At 43.2% G+C, this 15755-nt stretch overlaps 1 protein-coding gene across 1 annotated transcript in view; it reads right to left on the reverse strand.

The window, feature by feature from the left end:
* Positions 1-14342, reverse strand: part of fmn2b (formin 2b) — a gene marked incomplete at both ends in the record, with an annotated part of 54063 nt that extends 39721 nt beyond the window's left edge. The window contains 8 exons of the mRNA XM_080021212.1: positions 1961-2105; positions 2797-3833; positions 4608-4669; positions 5326-5337; positions 7000-7156; positions 7945-8129; positions 11358-11623; positions 12640-14342. Coding sequence (XP_079877338.1) covers positions 1961-2105; positions 2797-3833; positions 4608-4669; positions 5326-5337; positions 7000-7156; positions 7945-8129; positions 11358-11623; positions 12640-14342 — 3567 coding nt within the window. The remainder of the gene's footprint in view (positions 1-1960; positions 2106-2796; positions 3834-4607; positions 4670-5325; positions 5338-6999; positions 7157-7944; positions 8130-11357; positions 11624-12639) is intronic.
* Positions 14343-15755: the final 1413 nt, after the last annotated feature.

Below are 15755 nucleotides of genomic sequence, written 5' to 3' on the forward strand. Positions count from 1 at the left end.
ATGACTTGAAATATATAATACTAGAAATGTAATAATGGTGAGGTTAAACAATTAATCATTTTACTAGGGACTCCCTGGAACCTCTTGAAGGACCCCTGGGGGGGTTCCCCAGATCAAGTCCAACATCAAAACAGAATGTTACAGTGATTATGACCAATACACTTTTCAATAAAGAAATGTAAAATGTTTCAATTAAATTTCGGCCATCACTGCTTCCCAGGTCACAGACGTTAATGCTGATGACACATTTCCTCCCGTTAAACTCCCCTTCTACTGCTGCCATGCCCCCCACGATAACAAAGATGTCACTATCAAAATAAAAGCCCCTAGCACCAGGCCCTGTAAATGTCCAAATAACTTCAATCCATAAGTGGCAGAACGAAAAGGACACACATACCTCCTGGCGGGTAATTCACAAGGTCAATTGTTGAAACAACTAGAAATTCCTTCAGCACATCAACAACTTAAAATTACATCCAGATTTGCGACATGGAAAACAGTGGACAATTAACTTCCACGGCAGCAGGCCGGAAACTTTTTTAAATAATTAACAAAAGTCTGAAAATATACAATTTCTCAAGGTTAAAATTCAATGAAATCTGAGAAAATAGTAAGATATTGTGCATTGGAATATGCATAAATTATTTTTTAAGTCACAAGTTCGTGGATTATAAGATGTGAGTTTTGCTAGGGTAATAGGAATGCAAAGCAAATACATGGCCAGTGTTTAAAGTACAATTATTTGCAAACTGGCCAGTTGGGAACAATTAGAGCAGTTATTCCCAATATCGTGACAGGCTTTGTTTGGAAGCCATGCAATCATTTCCTTCTTAAATTAAGTACTACCATAGTGACAAATTAATGTCAATATTTAATATCTGTATTAGACTGAATTTGGTGTTTTTGTAATGCACGTCAGATGGTATACTGAAAATCTGATAGCAATTCTCATGGTTTCATTAGGATTGTATAGGATTGAATAGATAATTATCCATATCATATTTTCACCCCTAGTATCGAAATCAAATCATGAGATCCTGCCTAATACCCAGCCTAGAGTCTAGTAAAAAGCTCTTGCGTACTACATCTTATTTTGCAGAATCAAATCCGTTTCTGGCTCTACATCGGCGAAGGTTTACAGATTCAGTTAAAACAGATTTAATAAGGTAATGGCTTGGAAAATACCAGTTGGCATAAATCCCAGTCAATTACTTTTCACAATCCAGATCTTGCAAAAAGTGAGTGAACATTTAATTTCATGGTCGACGATGGTCCTGTGTGTGTTTGAGGAGCGCAGACAGGGTGTCAACACGTGTTGAGTACCTGCACAGATTAAAATACGGAAATAAATGCACCAACAAGCCAATTTTGCACATGGTGCATGAAGAGACAGTGGTATACAAATGGTAATGATACGATTCTATACCGTATAGTCATATTGCCTTTATACATATGAGAATTGCCTCAAACCTTTCAGGATACCATCTGGTGTGCATTTCAAAATTATTTCAGGAATAAATTCAGTGAAATACAGAAATTCGAAACTAAACTTTACCGAAGTTGCAGTATTGTACTTTTTACAAAAAAATATATACAGTATATGAAAAAAATACAATATTGTTACTTAACACATTGTGTTTAAATAAGTAAAATTATATCAAATGAAGTGCTTTTTTTTTTTTATATGAAAAAAAAAAAAAGAAAAGAATTTGGAACTCGGGTGACACCTAGTGTAGCAGATTATTTAACTCTGCTGTGGACCTATTGGGGATCGGACAGGAACAAACACCTGCCTGCTCCTATCTCTCTCCGATTTTACCATCACCAGAGCTACTTATCTCCCAGATGCTTTACTGCTTTTATGTGAGTGTCTTTGTGTCAGTTGAGAATATATAGTAACAGAACATAAAAAAAAAAAAAAAATTGACTTTGGGTTAACTCTGACGCAACGCACACTGACCTGTTTGGCCTTGGACTTGGTTATGGTGTCCGACAGAGGCTTCTTCTTCTCTTTCACCGCCGTCTTGGAAAATAACTCCACAAACTCCTGGAAGTCGACCTGAGGCTCCTCAATTCCGTCCCACACCAGTGAAGAACTCAATTCCCTTGCAAAGAAATAGCAAATGTAACCAGGGATGGTGATGGCAAAAAAAACGGAAATAAAAAGAATAACAAAATATTTCTACAAAAGTATATATTCATTCGCAATTTGATATTGAACAAAAAGGTAGAGGCTCCGGTGCTAATATCAATTATCGCAAATCTGCAATTGTTATGATTCACCAAGTATTGCCCTTGAACATTTTCATTGCAATTTTTGTTGACTTTAGCACTATACCATGAAGAAAATTGAATTATTCCTCCAAAGTGAATAAACACATAATGAGAAATATTTCTAAAGATAATGCAAACCAGAAGTCAAATTAGTCAGTCTTTCAAAGCGCTTAACTTCGATGCAAGTTAACAAATACAGTGAAAATGTTGATTTAAGAGTAAATTAATAATAAACTACATAATGACAATCGTGTAAAAGTTGAAACAACAAGCTTTTGTCGATTTCTCGCCCCGCTGTGGTTTTAAACCTTCTCCAAGCAAATTTGTGAATCTAGCGAGTTTTAATAAGCAAAAAATGGTTACGTTAGATCCAAACAAAGTATCTATATCACAATTCCAGTATTGAAGCAGAAATTGACTCAGTAGAACTGAGTCAGAGTATTATAATTTATTTTTTTTGTTAAACAACAGTATGAAATCACGACACTTATTTTCCTCCCATCCCTGAGCCCCAATTCGTACTTTTTGCTGTGCAACTGTATGCGTGTCCAGTAGAGGGGTTTCATCGGCTTTGGGGGCTCCACCAAAGCCTTTCGAGGGGATTTCTCCTGTGTCATGGCCAAACTGTAGAGCCCCAGGGGCAGCGGGGGCGGCAGGGACCCTAGGGCCCCGGGAGCCAGGACAGGAAAGGGCGGAGGAGGAGGAGGAGGCCCACAGCCAGGAGGTGCTGGTGGAGGTGGAGGCGGACATGGGGCCCCTGTAAAAGGTGGGGGTGGGGGTGGGGGGGGTGGCGGTCCAGGCATTCCAGGCATTCCAGGCATAGGAGGAGGTGGGGGTGGAGGTCCTGGCATGCCTGGCATAAGAGGAGGTGGGGGCGGAGGTCCGGGCATGCCAGGCATAGGAGGAGGCGGGGGCGGAGGTCCGGGCATGCCAGGCATAGGAGGAGGCGGGGGCGGAGGTCCGGGCATGCCAGGCATAGGAGGAGGCGGGGGCGGAGGTGGCATGGCTGAGCCTGGGGGTAAGGGAGGTGGAGGTGGCACTGGACCGCCTGCTAATGTATGGGGTGGAGGAGGTGGTGGAGGAGGAGGTGGTAGAGGTGCCACTGCTCCTCCAGGAAGAGGTAGAGGAGGCTGTTGCTGACATGAACATTTAAACTCAGCCTGCACTGATTTGGGCGACGTGGGCACAGGAAGGCTGAGGTCAACGCACGCCTCCTCTCCTCCGGACAGGACCCTCTGATCTGCGGCGCAAGGCACTTTAAACTTAAAGCTCTCGTCCATGGGCGAGGTCTGCACCGACTTGGCTTCCAGGCAGCCCAAGCCCGTCGCCGCTTCTGTCTGCAGGTGAGCGTCGCACACCGCCCGGAGGTATTCCTCGTCGGCGCCACATTCTCGATCGATGGTGCTGGCCGTGGTCGTGTTGCTGTCCTTGTCCAGCAGAGGGGGCTGCCGCTCCATCTCCGCTATCTTGGTTCTGAGGTCCTCTATGGTTTGCTCCAGCTGCTGGATGACGTTCACGTGCTCCTCTTTCAGTTTTACCGTCTTTACGATACATTCCTCCTGGAAAATACGGAATTTTAAACCAAAACCATTTAGAGCTTGCTTGAGATTTGTGATCACAACATATGACTTGGCTGCCATCTAGAGGCTGAATAATTAAACAGCATTCTAAAAACATACTACTGTGACCACAAATCAAGTTTGGCTACTACAGTTCAAGAAATGGATATTAGCATATTATATGTTCTGCGTATGTTCTGTATTAACAGTTACTACAGGGCTATCACCAAAAATGTAGAAGTTGCCAAAGACAACCAGATTTGGGGCATTGCCACACAATACATCTTGTGCGGTCTGGTTGCACTTTGCAACAACTTTTCAAACAAAGTTACCGAATATCAAAAATGCATTATAATTATAGAGGATCATTGTTACTTAATTCCAAAATTATTACAATTTGGCAACCATTTTGTCATTCTTGGGAACCAACAGCTGATGCATGGCTGCCAACTTGGCAATCACTTATAAAGGTTAGTGTCAGGCCCTGTTTAGGAACAAAATAAATGAACTTCACTAGTGGTAAAATTGTAGGATTTGCTACAATATGAGATAAGGCGAGTTGGCCATCGATTTGCTTTTCGAAACAGAACACATCTAATTTGTTTCTGCCAATATATTCACAACTGGTGATTGAACTTTTTACATAAATAAAAAGGAGGTTATTAGTGGCTCCCCGGATCAGTATATTTAATCATTCAATCATTGTGAAGTCATTGACACATGGATATTCCACAGACATTCACCGTACTCCTACCTTATTTATGAGAGATTTACCTGAAGTTCTTTCATCTCCCCCTTCTGTTGTTGCTTCAGAGCGAAGAGGGCTGCCTGGTGTTCTGGATAAGGGCAGAAAAATAGGCAGATAAAAAAAAAACACCAACATAAGCAGACACCCCACATACGGTGAAAGAGAAATTTGACATAAATAAACCACAAAACAGTGAATCCATGACAATGACTTACAGCAACACAATCATGCCACAATAAAAAAAAAAAAAAACAATTATGGTGAAACAGTGTCAGACTTATCACCATGGCCTAGCACGATGAAATGTCCACAGTATGGTTATGTACATATTCGGAAAATATATTTTGATCACTAAATCAAAAGCTAGACATGAGATAATTAAATCTCAAAAATACACAAAAAAACAACGTACTGTACAGACATGATATCCACAACCTCCAACATACTGTACGCATCTCTGCACTGGTATTAATCACTGTTCCTGTCCCTACTTTTCTTGCAAACAAAATTTAAGGAAGGCAGGAATTTATGGCGGACAATTTTGTTTAAAATATAAACCCTTTATTTTACGGATTCACAGTTGCTATGCAATTATTACTCATTTTGTACTATATGGTACTACTACTGTACTATGTGGTGCTAATAAGACAAACACAGAAAAAAAGCTCTAATTGGAGAAAAGCAAAAACAAGATGATATGTTGATGACCTCAAAAAAAAAAAGTGTGCACAAATCATTACTCACCTTCACTGTCCTCTAAAGACGCGAAAAGGTGAAGAAAAAGAGATTAAATCGAAAAACTAAAAAGAACTAAAACAACAAAAGCCACTAGACTATACAAAGACCCAATATCAGAAAGAATGTTGTCGTTGGCTTTCAGTTAGGAACAGCAGAGCATAAAGTGGAAAGTTTATTGGTCAGATTTGTCTTGGGAGATGCCTCAGTTCATCTGTTCTGGAGATAATAAGCCCGCAACACAAAATTTGATCTAAAAATGCATAAAGCAGGACAGTTTAGACTGACATAAAAAAAAGTATATGCATTTTGATTGGATATACAGTTGTCAGGCCAACACATCTAAATATACAACATTTATATTATCCACAATATATCGGTTTTTGTTTTTTATAAATTATGCGTTTGTCATTGTGAGCTGTAGCAAACTAAGCAATTCAGAAACGTAATTTAAATCCTGACTCCAGGGTTTTAAACAGTTTTGTATCTTATTCTAGTTAACAATATTTTTGAAACACAGTCTACACTACAACTTGTTCATAATATCATAATTCTAAAGGAATGGATCAGGTTTAATGTATTCATACAAGTGTTAAGTACTGTGAGTCTGCTCTTGAAATAATTAGCCAACAAAAAAGGATAGAGGGAGACATTATGTTCCAAAAGTCATTCCATTATAACAGTGATAGAGTAAAATCCCTGAAGTGCCATTGATTAAACAGTAGGCCTGGGCGATATGGAAGATCATCATCATACTGTATATTCAAAATCCCATATCATGATATCCAACTGATCCAATCGATCACATTATCTATCCATATTACAATATGACAACAATTCTTCAGTTTGCTATCGTAAGGTGCTCTAGGAGGGAATTACGGTAGGCGCTGCTCATGCTGGCATTACGGTAGCATTGCAGTTCATTCACTGCAATGCTAAGGAAGAGCCTCATGCCAAGATGGCAGCGGCCGGTATTTGGGAGAGTTCATGGCCGCGGCCGCAGCCGTGAAAGCCTTTTGACACTTAAACTTCAAAAGCTGGACCTGTAAGCTACACGCAGTGACTAAGGTTGTTGATGGCAGCTCAATCTGAGGATACGGTTAGAAGCCTTTTGGGAGTGTCTGCCACTGTTTTTCAATCCATGATAGTAGTCGACTTGCAAACAAATGTTACATCGTTGTTGTAATCCTGAACGGCCAATTGACGAGGATGCCATTCACGAGGTGTTTGGGGCTAAAGTACTTAATCGCTTCTCTATCTTTGTATGACTAATATGTATTCTTGTTTTTGTATGAATAAGTAAGCAAATTAATTGAAAGCTAAAATGTCTGTGTGCCTCTATTAATGAGGGAGAATCATTAAGTGTTACACTATCATGAGAAAACCTACCGTATGTCGCTATCAATTTAAAGCACAACATTATGTGGCAGCATCTTGGACAACAGCACTGAAAGTTGATAAATATTTATAATAACATTGATTACCGCCCAGCTCTATCACACTAGCTGTACAGTTAGAACATGTACATTTTGAATAATAAAATTGTTCATTTTCATAGGAACAACAAGTCTCTACACAACCTCAGTGTGGTGCACTTGCCAAAAACCTAAGTTAACAGTTATCGACACAAACACCTGTGACTATCTGTTCCTCCATCTACTCCAAGTGTAATGCTGTGCTCACCAGCATCTGTGTATTTCAATTTGAGCCTCTCCGGTTCTCCAGTTCCGACTGTCGTCGACGGCCAAAGGCCCCTTATCTGGCCCGGCAGCCTCCCCTCTAACGGCTCCAATGAGTGGGGGGGCTGGCTCACTGCTGCCCACGTATAGAGCTGGTCTTGCTGCAGAGAAGGAATTATTTCATGATACACTGACATCAATCACTGAATCTTAAATATTTGAACTCTAAAAAGAAAAAACAAAACTGCATTTTAACGGCGTGCTTATTTGTCAGTTTTGATTATAATTAACAATAATAATAATAGTTAGATGAGATTGTGAAAAAAAAAGGAAATCCCATACTTTATACTCTTTAGCTGGTACTTCTTAGAAAGCCATTCAATGAGTTATGCATGTGTTCCTCTATATGCTGTTTCTATTGTTGGTGGTGGGGACCACCTTTCTCTTGGCAAGAATGCACTGATCGGATACGGTCATGAATTGAATGGCAGCCGCAGTGAGTTTGATAAAAAAAAACAAAGAAAAAACAAAAAAAAACATTGTAGATAGTTATAGTCGTCTGTCAATATGATCATTCACATTTTTCCCATTGATTTTATTTTAAAATCATTGGATCAGAGAAAACAAGAGAAAAGAAAGTGACCCTCTTTGGGCAAAGGCAAGGGATATATGAGGGATAAACCTGGATGTTGGGGGAAACAAAGTTTCAAACAGAATTCTGGGACTGAGTAGTGTGATTGACCATGCACAGACAATTTTATGGATAGCCACGTTAACGGGCTGAAATGCCGGTTTAAGAACAGCTTTGTTGACAAAAACCCAAGGAAAAAAAAAAAAGAAAGGTGTAAAAGGTGAAGGGGGGGGGGGCGTTGCTCATGCTCATGGAGGGTGTTTTGTTTTGAACAAAATCAAACAAAAAAAAGAACAATAGGAACATATCCATACTTACATCAAACTTGGCCGTTGCTGTGGTGGTGGTGGTAATTTGGGCCTCGCTGCAGCCCAGGTGTTCTCTGAAACAGTCTGTGAAGGGCAGCAGGAGACCCATGGCCAGGATCCTGGAGCAGAGCCTCTCCGCCTCCTCCGCCTCGGCCTGCTCCTGCTGAAGGAACAGCTTCTCCAACAGGGTCCGTCCTGGAGAAGAGAGGGACACATGGGGATGTGACATGATAAGGCTTTGAAAGGATTAAGATTCAAATCCTTTGGGCTTCAGTCACAAAACATGCAAATTCTTCCACAAACATACTTTTTATTGGTATAATAAAAATGTACTGAAAATTAAGATGTACCGGCTTCCACACACACACACACACACACACACACACACACACACACACACACACACACACACACACACACACACACACACACACACACACACACACACACACACACACACACACACACACACACACACACACACACACACACACACACACACAGAGAGGCTGCATGTACAAAAAAAGTCTAAATTCAGAGGAATTTAAATGCAGCATGAAAACAGGTAGTGAATCAGCTGCTCACTTAAGGGTTGTGGGAGAGGAGCGAAAATAGCGTGACAATGTTGCTGTGGTGATGGACAAAGAATAAAATGTATATAACTAAATGAATTCCTGTCTGTCATCATATATAAGAATTTATACAAGTAATAACCTGGAGCTGCAACTCCGGTGCAATCACCGGACCAAGCGCGGCATGTGAGACCACCAGGTCCATATCCATCTGCTTCCTCACGACAACCAAACAACCTCCATTCAATTAATAAATAGAATAAAAAACTTCTATATCTAGCCACGGTTTTTATTTAAGCCATTACAGTAAGTGCTATAGTCCAGAGAAAAGGGCTTCTACCGAGTCAGGCACCAGGAGTTTAGCGCAGCAAACTTGTGCAGTAGAGTCACAGTCACATTAGATCACGTTTCTAGAAAGGGAAGAAATTTGTCTGCGTTTCTGCAAACCTACAAGGTTTTTCCCTCAGAGTACAAGATGCGCCGCAGTCAGGTATTTTGCAAGTCATCTAAACAGCATTTGAGTTTATTCCCCACAGAGCCAGGGAGCCGGACCGGTTACCGTGTGTTAAAATAAAATATATCCCACACTGATGAGGGCCAACATCTTAAATCTACATTAACAAAAAGCTACATTATCAATACAAGCTGTCTTCAGTAGGAAGTAGAACCATAGGGAGATACTGCAGATGGGGAGATCCGACTTATTTTAAACTTGAAGGACATGTTCTACACAACTGAGCATAAACTGTTGATGTTTTGGTTTGCTTCTCTGTCCCAGTTTCCTTCAACCTTCATCTCCGACACCAACGGTCAGTCACAGCCTGAGTCGGTTACCGACTTTCTCTCCCTCACCAATCTACCATTTTACACCCTCCTTGCCATGCCGACTCCTGCTATCCCGGAAAAAGAGACTGAAAATGGGAACTCAGAGTCAAAAGAGAAACAAATCAAATTTGTCCTAACATTTAGTCAAGGGGAATTTAAGCGCCATGTCAGAGTTAGAGGCATCTAAAGCAGAGGCCCTTGCATGAGTATGACCACAGAAATGCAAATCAGTATAAAGACATTGTCATTAAAATCGCAACAGTGCAGCCTTTTATACAGTATATTTGACGTTCATAAATACAGATAATCTTCTTTAGAATGGGATTAGACAATAACATATGTAAAATAAAAGCGAGATTGGCCCAAAGAAAAGCAAAGACCACAGCTAACTCTCCTTCAAAGGAAAAGCAGCAGATGGTCCATGACTAAAGTGTGCCAGGGTGACTCAACGGCTAACCAGCCTAATGGGGAAGATATACTGTATGTGTCATATATGGCACATTTTCACGAAAGAAGAAAGTTCCTAAAAAGTATTAAAAGGAGCAGAAAATTCCTATATTAATTTCCATACTCGTTTATTCCTTATTTCTGCTCACGTTACCCCTGAATGTCTATAAAAACTTGATTTGTATTCCTCTGCAACAGGATAACACTTTTCCAAATCAGGAATTTGCCAAATGTTGTGGGTATTCACAGTAATCGGTCAGAGTTGTGCGTTTTCAAAGTTTGGAAATCAGAATAGGGTTAGTATAGACATGTAACATGCTCTTGTAGTTAAACATGAATATGTGCATTTAGGGTTGTGTGCAGACAATATGTACAGTAGGCATTTGAGTGATGTGATACTTGACACACCTCCCCCATTTATATCAGTTTCCAGGACCTCGCTTTGTGTATGTGCATGTGTGTGTAGACCACAACTACAGTCAGAATAAAAACCCATGCACCCCAAATGTGTGCCTCAAATGGGTCTTTGTTGAAAGGTTTTTTTTTTTTAAAATAATTAATACTATACTAGTGGTGGCCATTCTGCCGCTTCCAATAATCAAAAAAAGAACTGGTCAGAGCAGGCTGGTTCAGAGCAGGGTCATTTGGGCATGCTCAGAAGCAAGCCACCTGTGAGGGGTAGAGGAAGTGACTGCTGCTATCAAGCGCTAGAATTACAGCGTGTGATCCAGTATCAGAAATGCAGAGTAGGAGCTTCTGCTGAGGCAGAGAAAGTGAACACTTTTGTCCCTGTTGCATCATCAGTAACAACAACTTTGGTGCAATAGTATCAATCTTAATACACAGCTATAATAACAAATTGGGGTTGCAATTGGTATGATGCATAAGGTAAGGATGTGTAATCTTCAAACAATAAAAGACAATCCCAAAATAAACAGGACTTTTGTGGCCAATTGCATCAATTAATCAGTAAGAGATAGAAAACATCAATACAGTAAGATGCTGCAAAATCCATCCTATTTCAGAATCCAAGTATAGTGCTCTATATCTTGCAAGCTGTTGTTAAAGTTGCAGATAATAGAACCTACATGTGCACTTTTGCAAAGTGACTGCACTAAAAATAAAATGACTGCCATAGTGTCTTAAATAGATTCTATTGGCCTACAGGACAGATAGACTGATGGTGCCAGACAGAGACCGCTAACAAACAGTTCACTGTACATGTTATCAGAAAGAAAATGGCAACACGGTGACCTGAGTAGAGGTGTGGTCCACTAAAAGGGAGCAGGGAAACCTAAAAACACAACATGTATGCAGCAAGAGGGTTTACGTTTACTTGATCGTCTGATTGATTGTCTAAAATGTAACTCAATTATTTTTGGGCACAATACGTAAAAACAGTCAATTGATAGAATAGGAGTGCATAATATTGGCATTTTTTTACATTGACTGATAATTCCTTGTCATATTGCACGACATCAATAGATTTTGTTTCATTGCAATGTCAACATGAGTTTTCCCCACCAGGATTTACCAACCATCAGTAAATCCAGCAAATCCTTCACCCGTTTCTACTCACCGGTGAATACATCCTGAAAACCACAGGTCGACACCTGTCCACAGGAAGACCTCCTGGTGGCACAGATGGGCTGGCTGCCTCCCTTCAGCCTATCCTCAGAGCCCCCGTACCCTCCCAGGAACTCCCTGGAGCCGTCCCCGTCCTCCCCCCGGCCCCGCAGCCTCCTCTCCAGCTCCAGCTCCTCCGTCCAGTCGGCCGAGCGGCTGAGTGGTCCCATGAGGTTGCGAGAGCACTGCCGATGGACCCGCCGGTGCTCAGCTAGTGTTCTGCCATCATTTCAATGTCAAATAAAGAAAGGTAGTCAGTGGTAATGAAAAAAACATCCATATCATAATACTTGTCTCTCAGTAACAACAATGGTACCTCGACAACAACTTTGAGCGAATGAGCTTAGTGGCGTCAAGTGGGTCTACAGGTGCAAGTGACCTTCAAACTTTAAGTGCATTGTTTTGATCATCCAAAGACCCCCCCTGTCACCCCTGTTTGTCAATGATAGCAGCAACATTGGCCTCTAATAATCCCTCCTGGTATTCAGGCTCAAACCAAAGTCAACTCCTCGTCACTCGAACTGAGATTCCAGTGATTCCGATTTTTTAGACTTTCTAATCTTAATAATTATTTAACAACCTTTCCTGAACTAAAAGTGTACAGATCCTGTACTTTGTATTGTATGTAAACTTGGCTTCATGCATTTTTAGAATCGGCAACTTTGCTTCCTCCACTGAGGTTACACTAATTGGTTTCACTACATTTAATATCTTCTCTACCCCAGTTTGTTTTGGACACCATGACAGACGGACTATGTGAGAACCTCAGCACATGTAGTAACAATTGTACTGAAAAGAGTATGAGGATCTTTTACCCATATCTGCTCAATCACTGATTTTTAAAAATAGAAAATTCTAATAAAGCAGCAACAAGGATCTCGAACGAATAGCCCAGGGGCCATACCCTGAACCAAAAGACAATTTCACGGCCCACAGAAATTTGTGGAAATACATTTTATTTATTAAAATAATTTATGCTTAATTAATCAAAGCAGTGTACTTTATGTTTTAAGATCATAAAACAGAATAAAATAGAATATAACAAAGATTTTCTTTTGATCATGTCAGGCAATTCACACAAATGCAAACAAAAAAAATAACTTTAAAAAGCATGGGACAGTTTGTTTTGCCCCTTGGTGTTCAACGCAGCCCACCCCCCCAGGGAAGACAACCTGGCCAGGTAGTTGAAACCCCGTTTTAAAAGGTACAATTTAGAAAGCTCCCTCTCGCCTTACCTATGGACCCGAATATGTTCCCTGCGATGGGAGAGGGGGCTCTGGGCAGGCGACAGGGCAGGAGAGTGACCTGGGGAGCTAAGCTGGCGTGTGGTGGTCTTTATGTAGGAGGGGAAGATGGGGGGATAAGGTTTGACTGTTGGACTGGAGGAGGACGTGTTGTTGGAGGTGCTAGAGGAGCATGCAGACTTCAGGAGGCGCGTAGCAGTCGTGGGGCTCTCCTGCGGGGGCCACTGGCTGAAGCTGCTCTTCCGGCGCTGGGGGCAAGGGATGGAAGCGGCAGAGCTTGTACCGCCGTAGTAATCTGGTTCTGATGCGGCGCTGAGGCAGTCCTCTAGGGACTCAGCGCTGGTCCCGGTGCCGAGCCGGCACTCAGCTTCTCCTGACATGGTGTTGGAAAACAAGCTCAGGGCTTCTCCCGGTTCATTACTCCTGGAGGCATCGCCTTGACCATCTGTAGAAAGAGGAGGCACATCCGGGACATTTCTCCCTTCCTCCTCCTCCTCCTCCTCCTCCTCATACCCCTTCTCTTTTTTGCCTCCCTCTTCATCTGGAGGCTCGACGGTGCTCTCGAACGAGGCTGTGAGATCTGGGAAGCTGTTAGTGCTGGTTGTCCTGGCAACCGGGCTGCTGGCCACCCCCCCATTGGCCGCGTGAGAAGGGGCGTGCTGCACCGTTGCATGCTGGTCCTTTGTCCCAGCAGCGGCACAAAGAGAGACCCCAGAAGCATGTGCCTCTAGCTCGCTCCCTCTCTCCCTCTCTCCATTGAGCCTTATTAAGCCGTCCTCATCGTTCCTCCCCTCTGTCTGCTCTTCCCCTCTCTGCTCCTCCGCTTCACAGAGGTTTAGCAACTGACCATTTTGCCTTGAGGAGGCAAAAAATTGTCCGGGCTCTAGGATTGACAGAGCGTCAGATGCAAAGTCCAGCTCTGGGCTCAGCTGCAGCAGCTCTGGGGGGGTTAAATTAACCTCTCCCCTGCTTCTCTGTTTACTCTCCTCTCCTCCAGCCTTCCCCACTCCCATGCCTCCTTTTTTGGCTGCGATTGCGTGGATACCATTTTGCTGCTGCTGATGCTGAAGCCTGATGGTGAACTGGATGTCAGCGAGCAGATCCTCGTGGTCTGCCGCCGAGTGGAAGCTGTATATGTCTGTGTCCGAGCCGGAGCTTCCTGCCTTCTGCCCTCCTTCCTCCACGGGGGAGATAGGCTCCTGTGGGACCAGCTGTTGCAGCTTCTTATTTCCCTCCACTACTTCCTTTTTCTCCGGGTCTGTTTTCCTTTTCCCCTCGGCGTGAGTCCTGCAGTCAGCGACGGCCTCCGTGTCAGATTGTCCGAGCTCGTCTGCGGACAGGTCGGGTGTTTTGGTGCCCAAAGAGTGAGCGCTGTCGAGTTCGTCGTGCTGAGACGTCAACACATCCTCCTTGGAGCCCGCTCCTCCTTTACCCTTGAGGTTGCTCTTTCGCTTCCGGATGGAGAAAACCGATGACTTGCACTCCTTGTTGTTTTTCTTCTTACCCGTCCATGTGCCCTGCTCCCCTGCTCCCCCTCCGGTTCCCTTCCCATCGTTCCTGCCATGGGATTTCTTGCCTCCTTTCTTTGATTTGTCCCCACCTCCCTCTCTCCACCCCTCATCCAGAGCAGAGTTGCTTCCATCCCCCAATGATGCTGCAGCAGCTTTCTTTAGCTTTGCCTCCTGGTTGCCCATGGTGGTGGGAGGTCTCTCGGGAAAATCTTTCTTGCCTGTCAGGCCATGCCTGGAGGAGCCGCTTTGCTCCGGGAGAGATTTCAGGCGCTTGCGCTTGTCTAATTGGTCTTGGCCTAGTCTGCGTTTCTGGCTGGCAGGACTACGGTGGTAGTGGTGATGGTGCTGGTGGCCTTTTAGATCCGTAAATTGACAAAATTCAGCTTCTTCCTTGTCGATTTCCGGTGACGAGGGGTGGAACAGCGGTGATGTGGGTGCTGATGCAGGAGAGACGTCGCTCCTCTCTCTCCACCACGTACGTCTCTGTCTCTCTTCGCCTCCTCCCCTTTCTCTTTCCACCAGTCTGCCTAGCAGAGTGACGCAAGCGGGGGCATGCTCAGTGGAGCTCTCATGTGCTTCTGCGCAGAGCTCGCTGGCAGAGATAGAGAGGAGCAAGGATGCTGTTGGGGGCTGGGGGATCGAAACCAAGCGGCGGACCTGAGGGGAAGACAGAAAGAGGCCGCTCATCGACTGACAGAGCGGAGACAAGGACAACTGCGGGGGCTGAAAGAGGGACAGAGGCGGAGATGGAGGCAGGAGAAGAGAGGGAGTCATGGCCGGAGAGTGTGTGAGACGTGGTGGCGACTGAGAAGAATAATGATCATTCTGGCTTTTGTTGTTATGTTGCTGCTGCTGTGTTTGTGGGTGGGGAGAGAGCGGAGGCCGGTGAGGGAGGGGTGGCTGGGGAGAGGGCTGCGTGATAGGATGGTGAAAGGGGTGGGGGTGGGGATGTGGCTGAGGATCGTTATTCCCCGGAGGAGGGGGCAGGATGCATTCTAGAGAGCTGGTGAAGCTCTCCTTAACGTCAGGGGTGTGGCTCGCAACTGTCTGGTAGGCCATCATCTTCTGTGACTCTGGGACTTCTGGGAAAGAAGAGGAAATGATAGAGAGCGATAGTGGGAGTCAAAAGGGGAAAAATAAAAACACCACATAGAGCTCCTGCAGCAAATAGTAGTTATTATTTGAACAGTCATAATTATGATCCTACATGATAAATACTCCAGTAAACTGTAGAAGGATTAAACATGATTTAAAAGACTTTAGACATGCCAGAGATAATGTATTTAATCTGCCTCAATTATAATTAGTGGTAACAACAACCACAAGCAATTACATAATACAAGGATCATGTATTAATTGCATTTTGAAATATTTTCATTTTTTCTGTGTTTTTGGATGCAGATGCCTCCAGATGCCGCAAAGAAACCCAAATCCAAGTCAGCAAAGAAACGATGAGCAGAAGGTTCTGCTTTAGAGGCCAGGGAATGTGCTCAATATATTGACTAAAATAATTATGACTATCATTTCATCCATAATCATGCAGCCCAACTTCAGAATGATAGCTATATTATTATTATTATTATGGGTCCAGCCCGC

This window comes from Zeus faber (assembly GCF_960531495.2).
Source record: "Zeus faber genome assembly, chromosome: 20".
Taxonomy (NCBI): domain Eukaryota; kingdom Metazoa; phylum Chordata; class Actinopteri; order Zeiformes; family Zeidae; genus Zeus; species Zeus faber.